Source organism: Bombus affinis, chromosome 6 (assembly GCF_024516045.1).
Source record: "Bombus affinis isolate iyBomAffi1 chromosome 6, iyBomAffi1.2, whole genome shotgun sequence".
Taxonomy (NCBI): Eukaryota; Metazoa; Arthropoda; class Insecta; order Hymenoptera; family Apidae; genus Bombus; species Bombus affinis.
In genome coordinates this window covers 9045785-9067641 of record NC_066349.1, presented here as the reverse complement: position 1 = coordinate 9067641, position 21857 = coordinate 9045785, and the positions used below count along the sequence as shown (strand labels likewise).

Below are 21857 nucleotides of genomic sequence, written 5' to 3'. Positions count from 1 at the left end.
AATATCTAAATGGAATGATTTTTTTGCGAGGAAAATACTGTTTTCGAAAATTCCCGCTTTTGTTTTGCAACAGTACGTGATCACCCGTATGCGCCATTGTAAATACGGATAAAGCTGACCCGAATGATGCAAGAACCCCGGCTGTGCGTTGTTATTGTTGCGTTTAAACAATATAATTCACGTTCGAAACCTTTCCTCGGATAAGAATGCGCGAATGGCTGACGATAAAGTCAACCTGTGGTCGTGAAAAGTCACTGGAAAAACGCATATTGTTTTATCTTGTTTGGTGTTGTAAAACTAAAAATATCGCAGATTCTTACAATCATCGTTTGTGGGTATTAGAGTAGTGAGAAATGGAACGTTGGATTTAATAATTTTAAAATCGTCGTTCAATTTATAATCTTCAGACCTAGTTGAATTCATATTTCAAAAAAAAAAAAAAAAAAAAAAAGGAACTAAATAAAAGATCATGATCTTTTACAAATTTACAAAGAATCTTACGTGAAAAGCCAATCTATGCTAATATTTGTATTTCATTGCACACATGTATAAATACGCTAAAAGAATTTTGAGAATTCAATTTCTTATTTCGTTATACATACACCTTATAAACGCAGGTGTACGATTCGTGCAAAGTTAATCTAAATACGTAGTTTTATCTAATTAGATAATATATAGATATAAAGTCAGTAATTTCGATCATTAACTGAATACGTATTGTACCACCTTTTAAATAAATATAAACGAATTCTCGGGTTGCGAAAAATTTGGAGAACCGAACCCTTGCACGTTGAAAAATGTTTATCTGAATAGCATCCTGCGTGTACCGCATTCCTGAAGGCGTATGCAAATTCGTTTCTCACTGAACGCAGTTTTTATCGACGCATTCGAATAAATGAACACGCATACGATATCAACAAGATTATGTACGCGAGACGCTCGCGACAATATTCACGTATAGTCGCGCGTATTTCGAGTGTGCCTTAAATTTGCCAAATCGAAAAACGGGTTCATTTACAACTTAAAAAAAGGCTGTAACTTTGTCGCGCAACTTAAAAACTGCAGGACATTTCGCACCTTCGATACAAACAGTTATAATTCGCTATATTTTTAGGATCGATGATACTAATTGAAAGACGTTCGCATAAATTTTTGTACTTTACGATAAAAAATGTCTGGAGCTCGTATGATATTCGCGATAAGATTTCCATGTTGAGAAACAGATTTGTGCAATTGAACTAAAGTTATAAATCTTCCGAGTCAGAAATTTATAATCGACAATATTTGCGGGAAAATATGTAAATTGAAAGGTAGATTGGCTAATGATCGAAAAATTGCCTATTATTCGCGATAGCTGTATTCATCGTCAATTCAAAAGATTATTATCAGAGTGCGGACTTTTAAGCACTTACTTTTATGCGTAAATTTAAAGGTGCAGAAATGCGCATAACCCGCGTCACACATTCCCCAGTGCTATATAAAGTATCGAAAGTGAAGTACCCCTTTTAATATTTATCACGTGAAACAATTTTCTACCCGAGTTGTGTTTCTCTTAATTATCTTCATAAAAATATGAATCTGCATAAATACCCGCAGTCTATTTACAAGTTGAAGACACACGCTATACGTAAGGTGAAACAAACCCCCATCGGGATTTCAAATGCTTAATAAAAAAAAAAAAGAAAAGAAAAGAAAGAAAATATTCGCAGTCTAATTCTCACGTTTGAAAATAAATATTTCTGTGTGATTCCGCCTACATTGAGTGACTCGAGCAAAACATCCGATGATTACAGCGAAAATGAAAAAAGGAATAGGAAATGATGATGAAAAAGTAGTGCGAATTACCGGATCTCCATATCATAAACCTGTCACGTACCTGCAATATTTGTAAAGAAAAAAGTCCACGTATGTATTTCATATGCGTTGGATCGCCCAGTTGAAAAACAGGTTCGATCGCGGCTGAAAAGTGTGCGATCGTCGTGTCGCGAAAAGGCTACACGAGTCGTCGTGTTTTCGACTCAGGAATCTGTCACTCGCAGCGTTCGCGGCACACCTTGCGGGACACCCTGTACGTATATACGACGGATTAGAAAGTCCTCGTGGAACGATCGACTCGTAAATGCTTCAATCGTTTCACAACGAAATGCTTCGAGGCGTAAGCGTACCGTCTACTATGCAGCCTTTATGCTACACACCAGTGTCCAGACTTGCTATTACGATCTCCCGTGTATTACGATAATGCAACGAACGATCGTCTTTCAATCGAAAGTCGTGTTACCAGACTCGTTGAAATTTCGACAGAAACGCATATATACAAATACACCTGCCTGGTCTACCGATATCTACTTAAATATTATGGAAACTACGACGAGAACTCTCCATTCATACTATGATCCCTGCTTTCTTCTTCTCTTCTTTTCATCTTTTCTTTCCTTTTTTTTTCTTTTTGTTTTTTTTGGGGGGGGGGTTTAAAAGAATTGATTATGTTTAATGATTAAGTTTCAGTATGGTTAGGTATATCGTATGTGTAAATAAACCTACAACTTATCAGTATCTATGTGAATGTTCTAGAAGCTTCAAGAACTCTCCATTCATAAATTTATGCCAACTTTCGTTCATTTTCTGTTCCATTCTGCTTCTTTTCCTTTTTGATTAAGGTCAAGTATAGTAGAATCTTGATTATCTCGCGTACATAGAGTATTATAAAATTTAATGTCTTTATTTAAATTTAAATTTAAATTTAATTAATTCAATGATCTTTGATAAAAAAATAATTGGAAAACAGAAATATAATTCTTATATTTTTAAGATAACAACTTAATTATTGATAATGGTGATTTCAACGATAATATAGATTTTGATAAATATTGATTTAATATAAAGGCTATCAATGAGATCAACTAGTTTATAATTAATTACGAATTTCTTTACTTTTTAATTTGTTGATCAAGTCCCTCGGTGATTGTAGAAAAATTCAATCATTTTAATGATTCTATAAATAATTTCAGGCCAGTCTCATTCAATTTCTAATTAATTCGTACACTCCTAAATGACTGTGTCAATTATAAATATTTTCTTAAAAGATATAAACCCCTGTTTAATATTAATATTTATGGAATCTTCCAAAGTAAATTATCTTCTCTCATACGAAGACAAGTTATTTGATTTATCTAAAAAATACAATTGCCCGAACACGTGTGATAATAAAAGTCCTTAAAGAATTGAAAAGGAAACTCGTGAAATCAGAGAATCGAAAGAAACGATATTAATTAAAAGTTTGATGTCTTAAATTGGTTTTGACCAAACTGAGCGTTTACAATGCAATTTTTTACCTGACTCGTAAATCCATTTAAACGAGCCACGGTGCGTTTTACTTTTACTGACTGCACGCTACTGTGAATGCTTTTACAAAGGTCTTCGTTCGAACAATGAGACACGAGGTTAAAATACTGACGTAAATACCGATTAACCAAAGTTGGTTAGACTTTGTACGGCCACGGGAAGAAAAATGAAGGCAGTGATCAATTAAAAAAATGTACAATGACATAAGGAAATGTATTCAATGCCAGATAGTTTTCGCTAATAAGTAATTAGTGAACTACGGATTTTTATGCATTTATATACTATTTAAAGATATAAAAAAATGCACAGAATATTCATGTGCAAAATTATACAAAAGATCTTCGCGATATTTAATAAGAAAAACAATTTTCTAACCGAGTCCCATTTTTTTTAATTACATTCATAATGCTTAGCTATTAATTTTCTGTAGTCCTGTGTAGTCTTAGCCATTTCAAATTGTTTCTATTTATTCCTTCGACAACTAGTTTCTTCGATATCAATTGTTGACATTATAAACTTAATTATTACGAACTAAGAGTGTACATGCCGAAAATGATACACAGCTGAAAGTTGCGTAGAAAACAAGAACATATTTGTCAAACGTCTATGACGAATGACGTTCCATGAGTAATCTGAATAAATACGAATCATATCAGTCAAAAATATCACGCGTTCTATTCAGAAGCACTTTGCGTGAACGCTTCAAGTATCATGCGTTACCATTATTGGTGGTTCAAAGCTGCCTTGTTTTTTCAACTGGGACCAAGCAAATAAGTTCCACGTGGAGTCCTTTGTATCTCAATGTCAGTATATCTCATTTTTGTATCCCAATGTTTATGGTTTCTAATAATATCTCAAACGTGTACGTAAATTTATTTAATATTTTCATCGACAAACGTGATGAATCACTTGATGTAAATCGAACTAAACAGAATCCCCCTATTAACCTTTTCGTGAAAATTTAAGAATTATTACAAAGAAAACTGGCTGTTGAAGTAAACTTAATGAAGATCACGCTTAAACCGAGTCGAAGGATGATGATATCATAGGGCAAAATTTGGAAATTCAAAATTTTATTCTAATCGTATCTTAAAAATAAAAATTATTTTTTGAATATAGATTTCTCTATTTAAAAAAAAGCACAAAGAGAAATTTCAACAGAAAATTTCACGATTATATAACTTTGTAATACAAAATATGTAACACTTCACCAATAAATTTACTTTAATACAATGCGACAAAGTGAAAGAGTTACGTTTGATTCTATCATACTGAAACCGCAAATGTTTATCGCTTATTCTATCCTTTGCTTTTCATTACATTAATTAAACGGTAGGAAATGTTATAAAACTATTAACTTTCAGTGTATTTTCTTCATGTTTAAGTATATGTTTTAAGTTTAAAGTCTGTAATTGGAAGTCACCGCAAAGCTGAAAGGCAAGCGGAAATAAAGAATATACGATTGACTTTCAGTTCCTTGGAATCTCGATAGTATTCCGATTAGAATCACGGTTTACAAAGATAATTCAGCGTAGCTGTGTCTAACAGCGCCACAGCTCGTAACACTGTTCATTTGCATTCTTTTGTTCTGTGTCACAATTCGAAGCAATTAGACATTATATTAGGAACAAGAGAGTGAGATTTTTCCAAGTAAAATGATCGACCATAACTCATAGTTCGACATTTACATATAAAGGATAAGACAGCGATGATTCCATGAATTATGGCAACAATTCCATAGGGATACCGTTTTGGAAAACAGCTGCATTACTTTTTACTGTCTGAAAAGTTAACGTGGTATACTACTCATAGAAATTCTGTGTATATTTTCTTATTCATAATCTAAAGAGTACAACCACGAGGACAACCTTTCCGCCGAGTAAATATAATACCTAGATGAAATTACGTTTCAGAGATCGTGTATAACAAATCTGCCAACAACTGTGTTTTTTCAACGCATGTATACGACCGCTGAATACAGGATGTATCAGTGTTGATCGTGTTTTGCAACAACCTACCAAGTGAAATGAGGAAAACTTGTGCATGTATATTTTTCGTTATTTCTTTGATTGCTTTTTAACCATTTTAACAAGGATGACGAGTTGACTCGTCATTTAGATAGTTACCTTTTTGGAGTCAATAATTCTTTTAATTGGAAATTCCTTATCCTCTTAGTGGCGTTTTACTTTTAGTGAACATAAACTATTTATCGTTTATTTATATTTGCAAGGATTAACTGAAATTAATCTATCTTTATCAAGCTTTTCAGATTCTGTGACTGTAAAAATTAAATTTGATTAAAAGATGATCCCGTTAAGAAGGTTAATTGATTAATTTAGATTAAACATTTATAATGTTTATATATATATATATATACAAGATTCTTATGTTTTATATTTGATTTGTTACAGTAAATCTTGTTTAATTCTGCTGCGACATTCGGATCTTTAAATTTCTCATCTTAACCCATTTTAGCAAAGCTATTTCATATTTTGTTCACATCTAGGATATTTTTTAACGTTAAAAAAATACAAATAGATGGAAAATTACCGGTACAACGCAAAAGTACCTATATCAAGTTTTGACTATTTTCGCAAGTCATTTAATAGTTATTTTTATTCTTGTTTATTCATAAACTAATTAACATTTCTTAAAATACATTCAAAATAACTTATCTCTAATGATATCCATTATTCAACAAAAAAGGTGATATCATTATTATCCTTGCTAATATGCCTCGTATGATTTTAAGCGACTTTGAACTTGAAATGTATATCGCAACTCGTGTTGTGTTCTCTTATTTCTTTTTAAATAAATCACACCTATAATAACGCATGCATTTACAAATATTTCTCATTTAGAATCTTAGCCATTAATTATTTCAAATGTCGTTAAACTTGGAATTTCAGATATCTATAACTCATTTCTATGCTGCTTTCGCTATATATGTATGTATCTTATATTATATGATGATGATATTATATCATGATTCTATATCGATTTAAAAAAGTTCTCTTTATTTATCTTCTCCTTGTCACTCAGATTTATTCTCTATATAAATCTCATTATTTATCCTAACCTCTTTTCTACCCTAATAATTATAACCTCATATGACTCTTATCTCATTTAATACGTCAACTTGTACGTATATTAATTACACTTGAATAAATTGCGAGACAAATCAAATCAGGAAGTTGAACGTTCATTTAAAAGTCGCCAATACACGACGAATTCCAAATTTATAATTCTGTTTAATATCTACGCCAAGAATGAAATTATATATGAAATATCGTAGCAAATTATTCACCTATACGTACGTATTACAAAAAAAGGCTGTATAGTTTATTTCAGGATTACCATTAAGCCATTCATTATGTTAACATCGCAGAAAACAAAATAATCAACTACATAAAGTAAGTAAGTTTTACAGTTTCATTATTCCACAAATTTTAATTAGTTAAATAATTAGTGTACAACATCTCAAAGAAAAAATGACTTACTTCCAGAAATTTATTTGTCGTAAAAGTATCACACACAAACTATGGTGTACTCCAAGATAAATTTTAAAAGTAACATTTGCGACGTCATCTTCCTTCTATACTTTTGAGATTATAAAGTTTATCTCGAATGTCGACTAACAACAAATTCACACACAACTATCTAAACCACTAGTAAGATTATCTAACTTATTCACCTTATATGTGGATTAAGATGTCGCTATGGTTCCCGAAAATACGAAAAACGCGGCACGGAATTCAATTGCAAATTCGACTTAGGTATTCCACGAAACACAATTGACACGTTTAAATGTTGATGTTCTTGTAGTTCTAGAATATTCGTATCATTGGACAACGATATCGTTACCTTACATGATCTGCTATCAAGTCGCGACAAAACACAGATAGCCGATCGTAATGTTTCAATGAAAACTCGCCTCATGCTCCTTGAGTAGGTATTTACTGGCTGTACCATTCGTTTCGAATTACCGTTATCCGCGTTTGAATTCGGTGATCTACGCAACGAGGATCAAGTGATCGTGATAAATTTACTCTAAGTTAGAGATCACGGACCGATCGAGTCACGAGATCTCGTGAACTGATTCGCCGGGATCTTTAAATTCGCTTTTATGAGCGTGTCACGTGGCGTTGTAGGTATATATCGGTGACGATTTCACGTTACACTTTCTGCATGTGGCAGGCCACTATTTTCGTTCGTATCCGATTTCTCGCATCAGCTTTTTCCATGGTTACTCCGATGGCGCGCACAGGCTTGGACTCAAGCGGAATACCGATACCCGATAACTTAAAATAAATGAGGTCGCCAGTGATAAATATTAAATAACTGTACATGTGCAGGCCACGGCTTGCACGCGTATACCTGTTCGCGATACCTTTGCTTTTGCTAACCCGATCGAAAAACGAGCAATGAGAGGATGATCGATAATAGCGAATGATCATAAAGAGAAAGGACTCGATCGATCTGATGGTAACTATTCGTACTTTTATACGATCTCAATAAGGATAAATAGATCGAAAAAGAATAAAAAGCTCGCTTACGTGTTAACGGTGTTGGATCGTCGGTTCGTCCAATCGACAAGATTTTCTTTCCTTTTTCTTCTCGAGTTTCTTCCGATTTCTTCGCCGCTCCAGCGCTCTTACTCCTTTCCTCGCTTCTCTAATCGGCTGCGCGCGATCAGAGGTGTCCGAACCGAACGAAAATACGGAAAACGAAAAAGAAACGATTCTCTAGATTTGAATGCTCCTTGGCCACGGGGCAACACTTCTCCCTCGTTTGTATGTTTCCTTCCGTGGAGAAAGGCGTGTTGTTCGTGTTCGAATTTTTCTTTCTCGTTTTCCTCTCTATCTTTTCCTTTTTGGTTCTTCAAGATCGAGCCTCACCGCACGACGACCGCACGAGACCGCGGAGAACCAGCACGCGAAGAGTAAAATCGGTTTTGAAGACGAGAGCGTATGTGTAGCAGCGAGCAACGGCGAAATCAACGAGCTTCGAAAGCGTGGAAAAACGTAAATGAATCTTATAAAGTAGCTACATCCGAACGGTTCGGGGGTTCGGAGACAACTGAGCCTACCGGCGGACTTTGGAATCGGTGAGCGGTGTGTGTCGGTTCGCCGGACTCGCGAAGACTTCTCGAGTTCGAGGCTCCGAGAGTCGTGCTCGTTGTTTTCTTCTGTCTTTCTCCTTCTTTCTATATCTGTATTTCTCTCTCTTTCTCTCTCTCTTTCTTTTGGTACACCAAGTGCACGGTACACGCGCGTTCTACCTTCGCGACGAGTTCGCTTCTGTTCCTCCTGTTTCTCCTTCTGCTCCTTTTGTTCCTTCGGCCCATGGCTTTTCTGTATTACCAGCCGCGCCTCACCGCACGCGGACCCACCGCAAAACGCAAGCGCACGACCAAACCACGCACGCACGTGCGTGTCCCGCGACTTTGCTCGTGTACAACCCGATCTTAATGGTACGATGAAAATCGTCTTGTTTGCTCGTTGTCTGCCGTCTTCCGCTCGTTTGTCCGCAACAGATTCAATATTGATTCTTTTTTTCTTCGTAGTTTCTTGCCTCTTTTTAATACCTTTTTACGGAATTCTAGGGTTCTAATGAAGTATCAGTGGAAGTTGTGAATCTGACAGTCATACGAGAAGACTGGTAAGAGTAAGTACATAAATACTTATACTCAAAGCTTATACTAAAAATTATGAAAATGACACACGATGAAAGATGCATTACATACAAGATGTCTTCTCAAACTTAATAAACGTAATAATATTCTGTCTGTGTTATTGCATACTTGGATATACAAGCAAAAGTGCAACATTTTACCAAATAATTAATGAGAAATATATTATCCATCTGTATACGTTTGAAAATTTCCCTAGCACGAATGTAGGAATTCAGTGATTTTTAAATATCTTTTACTAGATAAGTGTTAGGTTAACAGAGTTTCGTTACATCATTTCACTGACAATTCGAACGGACTTATTTTAAAATGAAATCGCAGAAAAAAGTTTCAGATAATCACTACGATCGATGCAAGAAATGAAACTATGAAGGAACAACGTGCATTTAATATATTCAAATAGGCAGGTCTGAATCTACTGAAAACGAATAAAAAATTAGATATGTATGAAAAATACATTCGCACGGCTTGTTGTATGACAATTTGTGGTTTGCGAATATTAATGACATAGGGAAGTACTGATCGCGCTCAACTATCGAGAACTAGTTGAGTAGTTTTGTTTAATAAAAGTAGCTTCCTTTGATTAATCTGTTAACGTAAACAAATCCTTCTTCGGTTTATCAGTGCGAAATGATTCCATTTTTTCCGTAATAAACAATTAACAGTTCCTTTCTCCTTTCCTTTTATAATATACGTTCCTTTGTAATGTTGTAATGATGTTCCTTTTATAGTATATGTATGTATATGCATAGTAGTGTGTATTGAATTAAAAATTTAACATTAAAATGTTCTAAAAGAATTAACCTTAAAATAAATCTTCAGGAAGTCGGATTTCCCTCATTAGGATTAGGTTATTAACTCGAATAATGGTCATATAATTGGGATAAACATAAAATTCATTGTTATCCGTTTATGGTTACCGAATCATTGGTATATTATAAACGGTGTATTGCGTTATAGTAAGCCACTTAGCACGTGCATCTGAATGCATTAAAGATCGCAGGCGGTAGGTCACAATACGGTTTTAATACGATTCTTTTGTTGTCTCTGAATCAGTATGGTCGGTATATACCAAGAATATAGCAAAGTCTTGAGTAACCGTAAAGGAGTTCCAAATTGTCCAACCCCAAGAAATCATTCGAAGAATTTTATGGCTTTCGACCTGGAAAATCCTGTTGCGGGACAACTTTCTCAAGAAATGACCTTCTAGTTTCTTAACAGCCGAAAAACCTTTCTTCCTGCTCGTGATAAATAAGCACCATCACAGGTAGTTCTCTCAATGATCTCCTGCTGATCTGAAAAAAGACACAATTACGAATGATCAAAGACATTCGTTTTTATCACATGATGCAATAAGGATGTTGTCCAGATACGCATAATAAAATCTCAAGCCCGTATGTAAAGTCGCATCCTTGGTATATCCCTGGGGGACCCTCGGATGCCACCAGTGTTTTTCCATTACACAATCATTAACAGAACCTATCGACACTAGAATTCTTGTCTAATGTACAGGTGTTCTGGGGACACCTTGAAGATGACCACTCCTCTATTAGATACTTTTTGTGAGAAAAAACGACGGAACGTAAAACAAACCAGCGATATTCGTCGATTTGAATTATAATAAATATCAATAGAATTCGCCTGAAATCAAGCAAACAGCTGAAATAATATTGCGAAATTAGTTTATTATTCGATACATTGATGTAATATTTTGTCGTGTGGAATAGAAATTTGTCTGAAATTTTCACCAAGTAGGCCATGGCTTTATGGGCCGATTTGTAGATTATGACATCAATACTTTTTACGTAACATCAGTGGACGCCAAATACCTTAGTTGGGTTAATATTCAGGATGCACCACTGAACCGATCGGCTGACCAGATTATTCACGTCCAAAGTCATTTACACGTTACAGCTATCTCGTAAAAGGAATAAAGAATATTAGGACAAACAGGTAGCTGATGGTTTCCATTGTTCCATTGTACGTAAGATTTTATTTATACGTAAACACGTGTTTATGTGAAAAGAAAATCTTTTTTTTCGATCCTGAGGCTAGTTTATTGTTTAGAAAGATTTCTACAATAATACGTTAAAAATGAAATTTTAGTATTTTTGTAAAATTTAAGTTGTAATATGTGACATTTATTTTACATTAAATTTTTATTGTTTTGTAATAAATTACAAATAAAAATAATGAAAGGTATTAAAAATCGGAACACATGTAACAAGATATTCTTTATTCTATAAATGTATCCTTTGCATACATTAAATAGTAAATAATACCTAAGTCTGTCATGTTTTTAATATCTCACGGACTAGCTCAGCATATCAAGCAACTTTTTATATACTAGCTCAACAACGTCTGTAGCCCACAGAAAGTCTATGTGATTAAACTTCGCGAATGGCACTTTATAAATAATTGGTTTCTTTGGTAATTCGTTACTTAGTCTCATCACATCCTAAATCGGAAAATGTAAAATTATAATAAAAAATACCAGTATTTAAATATCTATATCCTATTAAAATTTATGAAATACATACAACAGGACTAGATAACCAATCGTTATCGCCGCAAAACAATATGATTGGCATTGTAATTTTTGATATATTGTATTTAGGTGGTTCGGTGCTCTTATAAATCTCCATATTTCGCTTTGCACCATAGTCATATTGTTTGAATTCTCCAGATTCTATTCCTTGGCCATAATGAACCACGGTCTTCGAAGACGTACCAGCTGGTGCATGGTTCAAAATCACAGGCAACAGCGTCTGCAACGATCCGAGATTTGCATAAATAATCAAAAACTAGTGTAGCAGATTTCTACATAAGTCATTGTATACTCACGTAATTAAATTGCGCTTTGTCGAACCCAGTAAGAACAAACAACGAATTAGCACAAATTTTTTCCTCCCAGGAGTCGAAGGTACATAAATATTTTGATAAGAATTTTAAAACTTTATTTTGCGGTAACAACTCACCTTCTCCCAATAGAGAGAAAATTATCTAAAGATCAATATAAAAATATTACAATGAGAATTTAGATATTACGTTGAGAATATCATTGGAGTTATTTATTTATTATTTATTTATTATCCTTTTTACCTTATCATATGCAAGCGGAGCTATATATCGTAAAGGACTTTTTACGTGTTTCATAAATACTACTGGAGCAAGACTGTACGTTGATTGCAACAGTCTTGCTATTTGCGGCCGTTCGCTAGCCATCACGTAGAAACATGTCGTACCCATCGAGAATCCAATATACGCTCTCAAAAAATTTTCCTTCAATTTTACGATGTAAGTGATCATTGCCGGTAGATCATATATACCTGACTCATGCCAACTAAAAAATTTGTTATTATTAATGTAATAATTATACATAATTAATATAATAATTATATACATATAATTATATAATTTATTTCTGTAATATCCTTGTTAATTATCTTTTGTTATATGAGGCAAAGTTTTTTTATTTAAATTGTTACCACCGGCATATTGCAATATGCCTTTATATAATTATTGATATATATAATATACCGTTCTCTTGCATATTTTTAATCGTTATCAATCATTTCTTTTTTACGAGTACCTGAAGTCCCAAAACTTTAAATCTTTGTGAGATAAGGAGACATGCGCTCTTGAATATGTATTACCACGAAAATTTCCGAGCCATACATCATAGTCGCGATCAGCTAATAAATAAGCTACAATAAAGGAGAAATATTATTATACGATATAAAAATCAATTACTATTTGTAAACCAAAAAACAATTTATGTTTTTATACCGAGAGATTTCCCTTTTCCAGATATAACCCAATCTGCAGAACTACCTAACAGACCATGTTGCAAGAAAATCGCGGGAGATCCAGGTTTCCCTGGAATCCGATGCATCGTCAATAGATAACCATCTTCCGTTAACGTTACATGTGCTTCGGCTGGATAACCGTCTTTTCTTATCATCTGCAGCTAAAATAAAATAATTCAAATTAATAATGAATAATCATTATTCACTAACTACAAAAACATAAAATACCACAATGGACGAAGAAAAATTATATTATGCATATTATACTATTGTCTACATCTTAAACAGTTAAAATTATCTTTAAAAAATCTATCCAGAATCGTAAAAATCTACACATAAATCGAATTATAATGCACTTGAAAATATTAATTATTACACTATAACGTGTTTAATTGTATCAATAACAACGACAACAATTTTTTTAGAAGAAGAGAGAGAATCGTATTTTACTTAAAAAGAATAATATTCTTAATTATGTATGTATATAGATATTTATATGTTGGAATTGTGTTATATCATAAAAAAATTTTGCTACCATCGCATTTTATTTCACCATGCATTAAGCATGTTAATGTGATAAGTATATTCCAAATAGTTAGTTAACAGTAAATAAACATACAAGTTCATGTACTAATTAGAAAATATAACATGTTTTGCAATTTACAATTTAAAAAAATGAATATGTGTAATAGGTAGTACAGAAACTTTTCAATTTAAACCACTTTACTGTAAACTATTTTTCAATTATAATAATTACGAATGTTTGTAAAAAAGTATTTAAAAAGTACACAAAAAGTAAACATGCTTTTAGATAGCAGGTGTATTTTCTCGAACACTTTGCATGTAATTGGGTATTATTTACATTGGTAAATAAGTTAAGTATGTATGCTATTCTGTAATCAAACAATAAACGATGCGCGTATCTTTTATTTCTGTGATCAATTTTTCTTATATTTAATAGCGATAAAATTAATAAAATGAAGAATGTAATTCTACTTACTGTATTAAGTTCCTCATCTGGGTTGGGATTTTCATTATGATGAAATAATTTGCCATTAAAATTGGACAAAATCGCAGAAGAGAGAGCACATAGCGATAAAAATATGACGATCTGACCTTTCATTCTAATAATGTTGAAAAACAGCGAAACAAACACTTTATTTGAAATGTTTAACAGTAAAGAAACAAAAGAAAAAGCTCCATATAGTACACTTGAAATATTTAATAGTAAAAATGTGGTGATACTGTCGCTCAAGCTACTCTCCGTAAGGTGAAATATTATATGTACGTATTTGTCATCCTCTTTAGCGCCAATCTTTATCACTATGAATGAGTTTCAGGCATTATATGTTAATCACAGTCTGATTCACGGTCCATTTCAATGTCGAAAAATGAATTCATTAATTTGTTTTAAATTATACTAAAATTCCGTGTTTCTCCGTTGTTCGTAAGATCTGAAAACTTACGATGTAACTAAAATTTTCATATTTTGTCTTATATATAGTATATCTACCGTACTTCGCGAGTAGAGAGAAAAATAATTACATGCATACATCTACTTATCTGAAATATGTCATACATCGTACATTATATTTTATCACTTTAGATAATTTATTCATTTTTGAAATAAATTTTTTATGTGAAAATCAAAAGTCTCTCTAATATTTATTTACTTATTGTTTATATCTTTATTTACTATTTTTAATTTTGATAATTTATTCGCTATCTCTAATTTCTACAATACAAATATTTTATGTAAGTATATATTTGATATACATTTTTTTGATACAAAAAAATGTACAAATCAAACCATAATATTGTTTTAAATCATTCTTCCATTTTTGATATAAGGTTCAAAAATATAATTGAATCTCACATTAATGATCATAGTTCACGAATCATGGATAATATTTGCAGGTAATATTTATTTTCATTACTTATTAGAGAAACAAAATTATGATTAATGATAGATAGAAAATATATATTTTATAAACATAATTATGTTTATGTTTGAGGTTATATTTATGAAAATTTTTAATACATTGTATTATAATGTCTCTTGTTTTCTATTACACTAGTCTTTAAGTAATCAGATTAAATGTATGTCAAACACTTATTTTAACACTGTTAATTGTTTAAATAGTGAATAAATCTATATTAATAATAATATTACTATATGTACGATAGAATAAAACTGTGATATTTATATGCTTGTCGATATAGGATATTCGCTTTATTACTTTTTTATTGATATCATTTTTTTAATAGACTTTAGGAACGTCATTTAAGGTTTGTAAATGAAATATTGATTTAAAACAAAAGCATTAAAATAAATGTTTAATAGAATACTATATACTTTCAAATATATGTATGTTTTAAACGTTTTCTTAAAGCCGACAAATTATTTTGTCGTAATTTTATTTCGTTTGATCAACACATTTAATAGTTCATAGAAGACCTACAAATATAATACTTCTATAAAGATAGTCTAAATTGTATTACTCCCAATGTATTATGCATACGTTTATTTCAAACTACTCAATGTGAATGTCAAATAAGAACCGCATAACCTTAAAAAGCTATAAACATGTGATCTTACTTTTAATAAGAAAACTTCGGTAATCTAAAAATTCTAATTTTTTAAAAATTGTGTTGGCGGTAGCGGACCTAAAAAAAAGATATCAGTTATTTTTTTGCCTATTTTCGGTGTTTTATGATGAAAACACTCTTCGAATGGAGATAGATGATACCCTATTGCCCTGTGTATCTTTAAAACTATAGTAGATATAAACAAAATGGTTATAATAACAATTAAATGTTTTTTATATTTTATAAGATGATGCTATTAATGCAATAAAAATTGTTTGTTTATATAAATATAACAATGATATCTGACATTCAAACATAAATGATCCAATGCACAGATTTTGCAAATTTCTTGCTTTGATATAGCTTTTCATGTGTACTTATAAATACAATGATGTTTCAAAATTTTATATCATATACAGCACTCATAGATTCATTCACATTATCTGATAAGTTTAAGATATTTAATATATTCATTTACATTTATTCTACATAATTTTCGATGTGACAGAAGATTCTAAATTTTTCACAATAACGGTGGTAGTGAATTTTTTATTTAAACAGCAAATTTTTATTACTCTAATAGCATCATCTTATAAAGCATAAAAAACTGTTCAATTTTTGTTCTAACCATTTTTTTATATCTATTATACCCCTGAAGATGTTCTGGGAAATAGAATAATACCTACTTTCATTCAAGGGTTGTTTTTACCCTAAAAACCCGAAAATTATTAATAAAAAAGGAAGATCAAAATTTTCTGGTTACCAAAGTTCCCTTGTGGATATCGTGTTTGAAATTGTCTTTCGTTTGTATTTCAGGTGATAAAAATGAATGAAATAACTTTACCACCCTCACCAAATTGGTATTTAAGTAATATTCTTGCTTGTTCTTTTAATGGTACAATAGCATGGGGTGCTAGAAATATAATTGTTATTGGTAAACTTAATGAAAATGATAAAATATTACAATACTCTATTATTAAGCATGGTCACAAATCAAAAGTGACATGTCTTGCATTTACTCCTCAGTTTGAAGAAGTAAATGCTAATTTAATAGCTTCCACAGGAGACGATAACACAATTAAAATATGGAATTCAGAAACATTATCTGTAACTTATACTTATCTCTTAGAAAATGTAATATAAAAATGTTTCTATATTGATATACATATATGATAAATTTATAATGATATTATATTTAAAATATTTTTTAATTTCAGGATAAACAAGCAATAGGCGTAGAATGGTCCTATAAAGATCCTTATGTTATATATGCAGCAACTTCTGATGGTTGTGTATTATCATGGAATGCTTATTTTAATACTGTTTCTTCAATTTCATTAGGAAAAGTGATACCTACTTATATTTCTTCTTGTCCTCACGATCCACATCTTGTAGCTGTAGGTTCAAAAAGTGGCTTAGTTTATATCGTTAATTTTCAAGATAAAGGCAAAGTAGTTTACAAACTTAGAGGACATGATACTGAAATAGTTAGCTTATCATGGTGTCCCTCAAAAAATAATGTACTAAAAGGAAATTTAAATAAAGATTTACTGTTAGCTTCAGGAGGGAAAGATAGGTAATTTAAAAAATATATATAAGTGCTTTTAACTATAATTTTAATGTATTCATTTTAAAATTGCAATGTGTAGATCAATTTTCATTTGGAAAGCTGGTGGAGATGGACGTTATGAAATGACAATTTCATTGCCTTCAGCACCTCTTGATTCTCAGCAGCATAGAAGTAAATTAAATGCTTCTGTAGGTAATTGGGTAGTAGTTAACTGGATAGAACCTAAACTATTGCTTACAAGTTCATGTTGGGGTGAATTAATCTCTTGGGATTTATCAACAATGATAAAAGGGAAACCTAATGCCAAAGTAATACATGCACATCACAGCAGGGGTTTATTTTGTATTGCGCATGTACCAAATACCCAAGACATTTCAGAAGAAAATTGGAGAATAAGACAAAGGTTTTTATAGATATATAATTTATGATTAAATATGATTATGAAGCAATTATAAATTTTTTATTAGTTGTAGACATACAATTTGGACTGTGGCGCAAGATCGAAGAATTATTTGTTGTGGAATAAAAGAAAATAATGTTGAAATAGATTATGATATATTTACACAAAGTGGGTTTGTTTATTGCATGGCTGCTTGCCCATTAGACACTTCACATATTGCATTTGGTGTTGGAGATGCAATGTTACGATTATGGAATTTATCAGCAGCACATGACACTACTTTTGATATAACCGTTTTATGGCAAAAAATTAAGGGAAAAATTCGCGCGGTAAGACCTGTATAATAGTTTCAAAAAATCCCTTTTTTATACATTTTCTAGATTATACTTTCTAGAAAATTGAAATTTACATAATTGATAGATAGCATGGCATCCTGAAAAAGAAAATTTATTGGCTTATGCAACTGATGAAGGTCGAGTTGGTGTATTTAATACAAATGGAAATAAATCGCCTACATTGTACAGACAATATCATAGAAGTGTAATATATACTATTGGTTGGGGCCCAAGTCCGAACAACAAATATGTTTTATACTCTTGTGGAGAGGGAGAGCTTGTGTATTATGACTCAGAAAAAGTTACAAATGAAGGTAGTATTTTTTATTTTTTAATTAATAAATGATTGCAACATTATTATATCATATTTATTATAAAGCTATAATTTCTCTCAACTAGAACCAAAATCTGTATTGAAAAAAGAATGTACAGAATTTTCTTGGAAGCCAGATTTTTCTTGCTTGGCAGTAGGATTTGAAAATGGGTATGTTTTTAAATATGTTGTATGAATTCCATGAAAATAAAAATTTTTTTGTTTTTAGAACAATTTCATTTCTTAATCGAAAATTTGAAACACGTGGATGTGCTAAGTTTGCAACAGAAATGGTGCATTGCTTGGTCTGGCATCCTGAGAGTACAGCAACAGACTTGACATTTTCTCAGCTAAAAAATTATTTAGCTGTTGCTTTTGAATCATGTACTATACTTATTTTCGATTTATCTAATTTTATAGATCATTTTGAAAAAATGGAAGATTCAACAAATAATGAAAATTTAAAGGAAAAATGTGATATTTATAAAGTGCATGAAATTGTAGCTTCTTTAACTGGACATGTACAAAATGTTGTCTGTTTAGCATGGAGTCCACATGTAAGTGGACATCTAATATCTAGTAGTTATGATGGAACTGCACAGGTATTACAAATTATGTATATAACTATATAGATATCACCTTAGATACAAAGTAATAATATATTTAGGAATAACAAACATTTTTTGTAAAGATAAGTATTTACATACGAGTACTATTGGTTTTTAGATATGGAATGTTAGAACACAAGAATTAATAGCTACATATACAGGACACAATGGCCCAGTATTGTGTTGCATGTGGAGTCCATTAGACCCTGATTTTATTATAACAGGCTCTGCAGATTCTACAGTACGAATATGGAGAGTTGCTTATAATTTGCCACAAAAAAAAGTATATAAAAAATTGCCAAAAAAAGCTAAAAAGAAACAAAATGAAACAAATAAAATTGTTGATACTATTGAAAATAGTTTACTAGAATTAACTAATGCTACATCACAATGTTCTATTTCAGGTATTTCTCAAACTGTACAAAGTATAACAATAATATTGATAAAAGTAATAAAAAATATGTTATTATAATACAAATAACAAATATTTATCACTTTTTTCAGAATCAAAGACAATGATGATAACAGAGACAAAAAATAAAAAAGTACGGTCATATTTTTCAAAATGCCCTAATACAGCATCTCAAAAAACACTTTTACTTCATTCTCTTTTAAATATCGTAAAAAATATGAAAAGTGAAAATTTTAATATGGAAGAGGTTCAGAAAGATACTTCGTATCATATAGTACCAATATTATTTTCATCGCAAGAAAATTTTATATCTTATTTAACTACTGAAAGTAAGTTATTTATTATTGAAACAAAATACAAGCTACCTATATATATATTATATTTGCTTTATCTTTTATTACTATATAGAATCTGCTCATATTGAGAGAAATAACTATGATATAATCGCAGAAATGGATGTATGGTATGATAATCTCAAACAAAATTTAGAAGAAGCTGCTAAAGAGAAACGTCTCAATGACTTTCTTGTTTCACTTTCAGCTAGTCTGTCCATGAAGTATTTTTTTCTTATTTATTTATTTTATAAAATACAATTAAAGTTGCCGTAAAAATAATCTAGCAATAATGTATTGCAGAATATGGAAAGATATGTGTGAACTATATGCATATCAGTTAGTAACTGAAGGCAATCCTTGTAAAGCAGTATCATATTTACTTTGTATACATAAAACCTACAAAGCTATAGAAGTATTTCAGGCTGCAAATTTGTATAAAGAAGCATATGTTCTTGCAAGATGTAGACTTGAATCTGATGATCCAGTACTAACAGAAATATTAAAAGAATGGGCAAAATATAGTGTAAATTCAGGCAATTTCGAGCAAGCAGCATGGATGTAAGTTGTATTAATTATATATATATTTTTTAATGTAAATCATATTTTTATTTAAAAATTTTAATTATGTTATATATAATTTTATTTTCAGTCATACTAAATTAGGAGAATTTTCTGATACAGTAAAATACCTTGCACGCCGTAAAGATGCAGCTACGTTAATAACGGCAGCTGAAATTGCTTTTTTATGTAATGATGAAATATCAAGTAAATCTTTAGCTGAGCAAGCAATAATTGCAACTTTGATAAATTCAGAGTATGATTTTGCACGAAATATAATAGAAAAGTTTCCATATCTCAAGGTATATTTACATATATGTTTTGTGTTCAGGTTTTTTCCGTATTTTAAATAATTATTATCTTATGAAAAATGTTTATTTTTATTTTAGTATCAAGAAATATATTTGTTAACTTATGAAGAACTTAAAAAAGTTATTAAGGGAAATGTAACTCTCGATTTGATTCAAACATGGATAGACGGAAAATCAAATTATGGTCTATTACAAACTTTAGAGGCAGTTTGCGGTGATTGTAATTCTTATTACACTGACTTGTGTCGAAATAGTTTTTGCAGTATTTCAGACAAGGAGAAAATGGTAAGATTCACGTGATCTAGTTTTTAACATTGTAAAGAATTGTATTATTACGTTTAATAACTCCTAATTTCAGTTATGGTTAACAATTGGTCATGAGGTTGCATTAGCAATAGCCTCTATTGAAAAAGAACAGAAATTAAAGCATATTGTTACTGCATTACATACAATCACTCAATTTGAACTACTACATCAAAAAGATTTAGAACATCTACATAGTTTTTTAATTGAAATTATCATAAAACTAGATATTAAAAGTCCAATGGATGAAACAAGTATTTATACAAAAGCTGATTATTCTGTATCAATTAGTTTACGAGCTTATTTATGTTATGCTCTTCTAAATTGGTTTGTATATAATATAAACGAGGAATCTATTAATAATAATATACAAAATTACACCAATTTGATTGAACATTTACTTGAAGATGCATTAAATAAACAAGCAATAAGACACTGGACAGTAACAAATGAAATTAACAAATTGGAAAATCAATTAGCTTCTGCAAAATGTGAGTTACTGAAATATTACTTAAATAAAAAATTGTTCATTAATTAGTAATAATAGATATAAAAGTTAAAAAGCTAACACTGATTCATTGTTAGGTAAATGCTTGTTTGTTTTTAGGTAAAATGCAAGAAGAAATTAAAACTGATCAAGATATAGAATCTTTTATGGAAAAACTAAATACATTAAAGAAACAGAAGAGTCAGATTCTCAATGATTTAGTTTATATCCCAAATCCTGTTATGGTATATGGCAAAGCAAATGAACTATGCAGCAAATTGTGCGATGAAACTATAAAAAATAAGTTTTTAGAAAGTATTTCCAAAATGTGGTTAGATGCTACTACATAAATAAATGTGTATTTGACTTTTTTGATATACTATATTACTCACTAATTTTTTTTGAGATACTACATTAAATACCAATGATAGTCAACAATCTTGAATTTTCTACTTTACTATTTTTATCATTCAATTATTTTTTTATATTTTTTATTTATTAACCCATTTACATCATCGTCCTACTTAACACGTTGACGCCGGCGTCAATATTCGTGGTTTCCTCCGTGGGGCGGCGCTGGGTCACTACCTATTTTGTGAAATACATGTATGATCCATCGCCGCCCCTCGGGTCAGACACATGTGACCCGCCGATGGGGCACGCCGCCTCACGGAACAGATACGTGCGACTCGCCGATGGGTCGCGCCGGCGTCAACATGTTAAAGGCTATTGGAAGGCATCAGTGGCGTTCAACTGACGACTGGTCCCCATTACCACGCGCGGTCGGTCGTAG

The 21857-nt window shown here is 31.3% G+C and overlaps 3 protein-coding genes across 14 annotated transcripts in view; 1 reads left to right on the top strand and 2 right to left on the bottom strand.

Annotated features, from left to right (window-relative positions):
* Positions 1-8660, bottom strand: part of LOC126918013 (UNC93-like protein) — a 55456-nt gene extending 46796 nt beyond the window's left edge. The window contains exon 1 of one of the 3 annotated variants that reach the window (XM_050725543.1): positions 7899-8660. The gene's annotated coding sequence lies outside the window, so the exon portion shown is untranslated. Of the gene's footprint in view, positions 1-6842; positions 7184-7206; positions 7857-7898 lie in introns of those variants that run through there. The other 2 variants (XM_050725545.1, XM_050725544.1) reach the window with 2 other exon arrangements.
* Positions 8661-11255: 2595 nt separating this feature from the next.
* Positions 11256-15611, bottom strand: LOC126918016 (lipase 3-like). 7 transcript variants are annotated; one of them, XM_050725553.1, is made up of 9 exons: positions 15443-15611; positions 14056-14297; positions 13844-13967; positions 12824-13004; positions 12627-12741; positions 12137-12377; positions 11879-12037; positions 11575-11802; positions 11256-11492 (listed from the first exon to the last, which is right to left on the bottom strand). In XM_050725553.1, exons 3-9 carry the CDS (start codon positions 13964-13966, stop codon positions 11349-11351), a joined length of 1191 nt encoding a protein of 396 aa, XP_050581510.1. In that variant the 5' UTR covers position 13967; positions 14056-14297; positions 15443-15611; the 3' UTR covers positions 11256-11348. The 7 variants fall into 7 exon arrangements, with proteins under 7 accessions (XP_050581510.1, XP_050581511.1, XP_050581507.1 ...); XM_050725554.1 differs by lacking the exon at positions 15443-15611 and adding an exon at positions 15200-15302; XM_050725550.1 differs by lacking the exon at positions 15443-15611 and adding an exon at positions 14885-15006.
* Positions 14574-21502, top strand: LOC126918009 (gem-associated protein 5). 4 transcript variants are annotated; one of them, XM_050725531.1, is made up of 16 exons: positions 14574-14598; positions 16249-16566; positions 16650-17008; positions 17082-17405; positions 17470-17731; positions 17823-18051; positions 18137-18221; positions 18280-18652; positions 18777-19062; positions 19163-19399; positions 19479-19626; positions 19706-19963; positions 20055-20265; positions 20353-20559; positions 20633-21068; positions 21185-21502. In XM_050725531.1, the coding sequence occupies exons 2-16, from the start codon at positions 16258-16260 to the stop codon at positions 21412-21414; spliced, it is 3954 nt and encodes a 1317-aa protein (XP_050581488.1). In that variant the 5' UTR covers positions 14574-14598; positions 16249-16257; the 3' UTR covers positions 21415-21502. The 4 variants fall into 4 exon arrangements, with proteins under 4 accessions (XP_050581488.1, XP_050581486.1, XP_050581487.1 ...); XM_050725529.1 differs by lacking the exon at positions 14574-14598 and adding an exon at positions 14626-14760; XM_050725530.1 differs by lacking the exon at positions 14574-14598 and adding an exon at positions 14993-15132.
* Positions 21503-21857: the final 355 nt, after the last annotated feature.

What these genes read in the sequence shown, in the direction of transcription:
- LOC126918016 (XM_050725553.1), bottom strand. Translation starts at nt 13,966, where the DNA reads ATGAAAGGTCAGATCGTCATATTTTTATCGCTATGTGCTCTCTCTTCT. An exon ending in CAGATGAGGAACTTAATACA is followed by an intron (nt 13,005 to 13,843) that starts GTAAGTAGAATT and finishes ATTTTATTTTAG; the next exon opens with CTGCAGATGATAAGAAAAGA. An exon ending in TTAAAGTTTTGGGACTTCAG is followed by an intron (nt 12,378 to 12,626) that starts GTACTCGTAAAA and finishes CAAATTTTTTAG; the next exon opens with TTGGCATGAGTCAGGTATAT.
- LOC126918009 (XM_050725531.1), top strand. Translation starts at nt 16,258, where the DNA reads ATGAATGAAATAACTTTACCACCCTCACCAAATTGGTATTTAAGTAAT. An exon ending in TTCGAGCAAGCAGCATGGAT is followed by an intron (nt 19,964 to 20,054) that starts GTAAGTTGTATT and finishes TTTTATTTTCAG; the next exon opens with TCATACTAAATTAGGAGAAT. An exon ending in TCAATTAGCTTCTGCAAAAT is followed by an intron (nt 21,069 to 21,184) that starts GTGAGTTACTGA and finishes GTTTGTTTTTAG; the next exon opens with GTAAAATGCAAGAAGAAATT.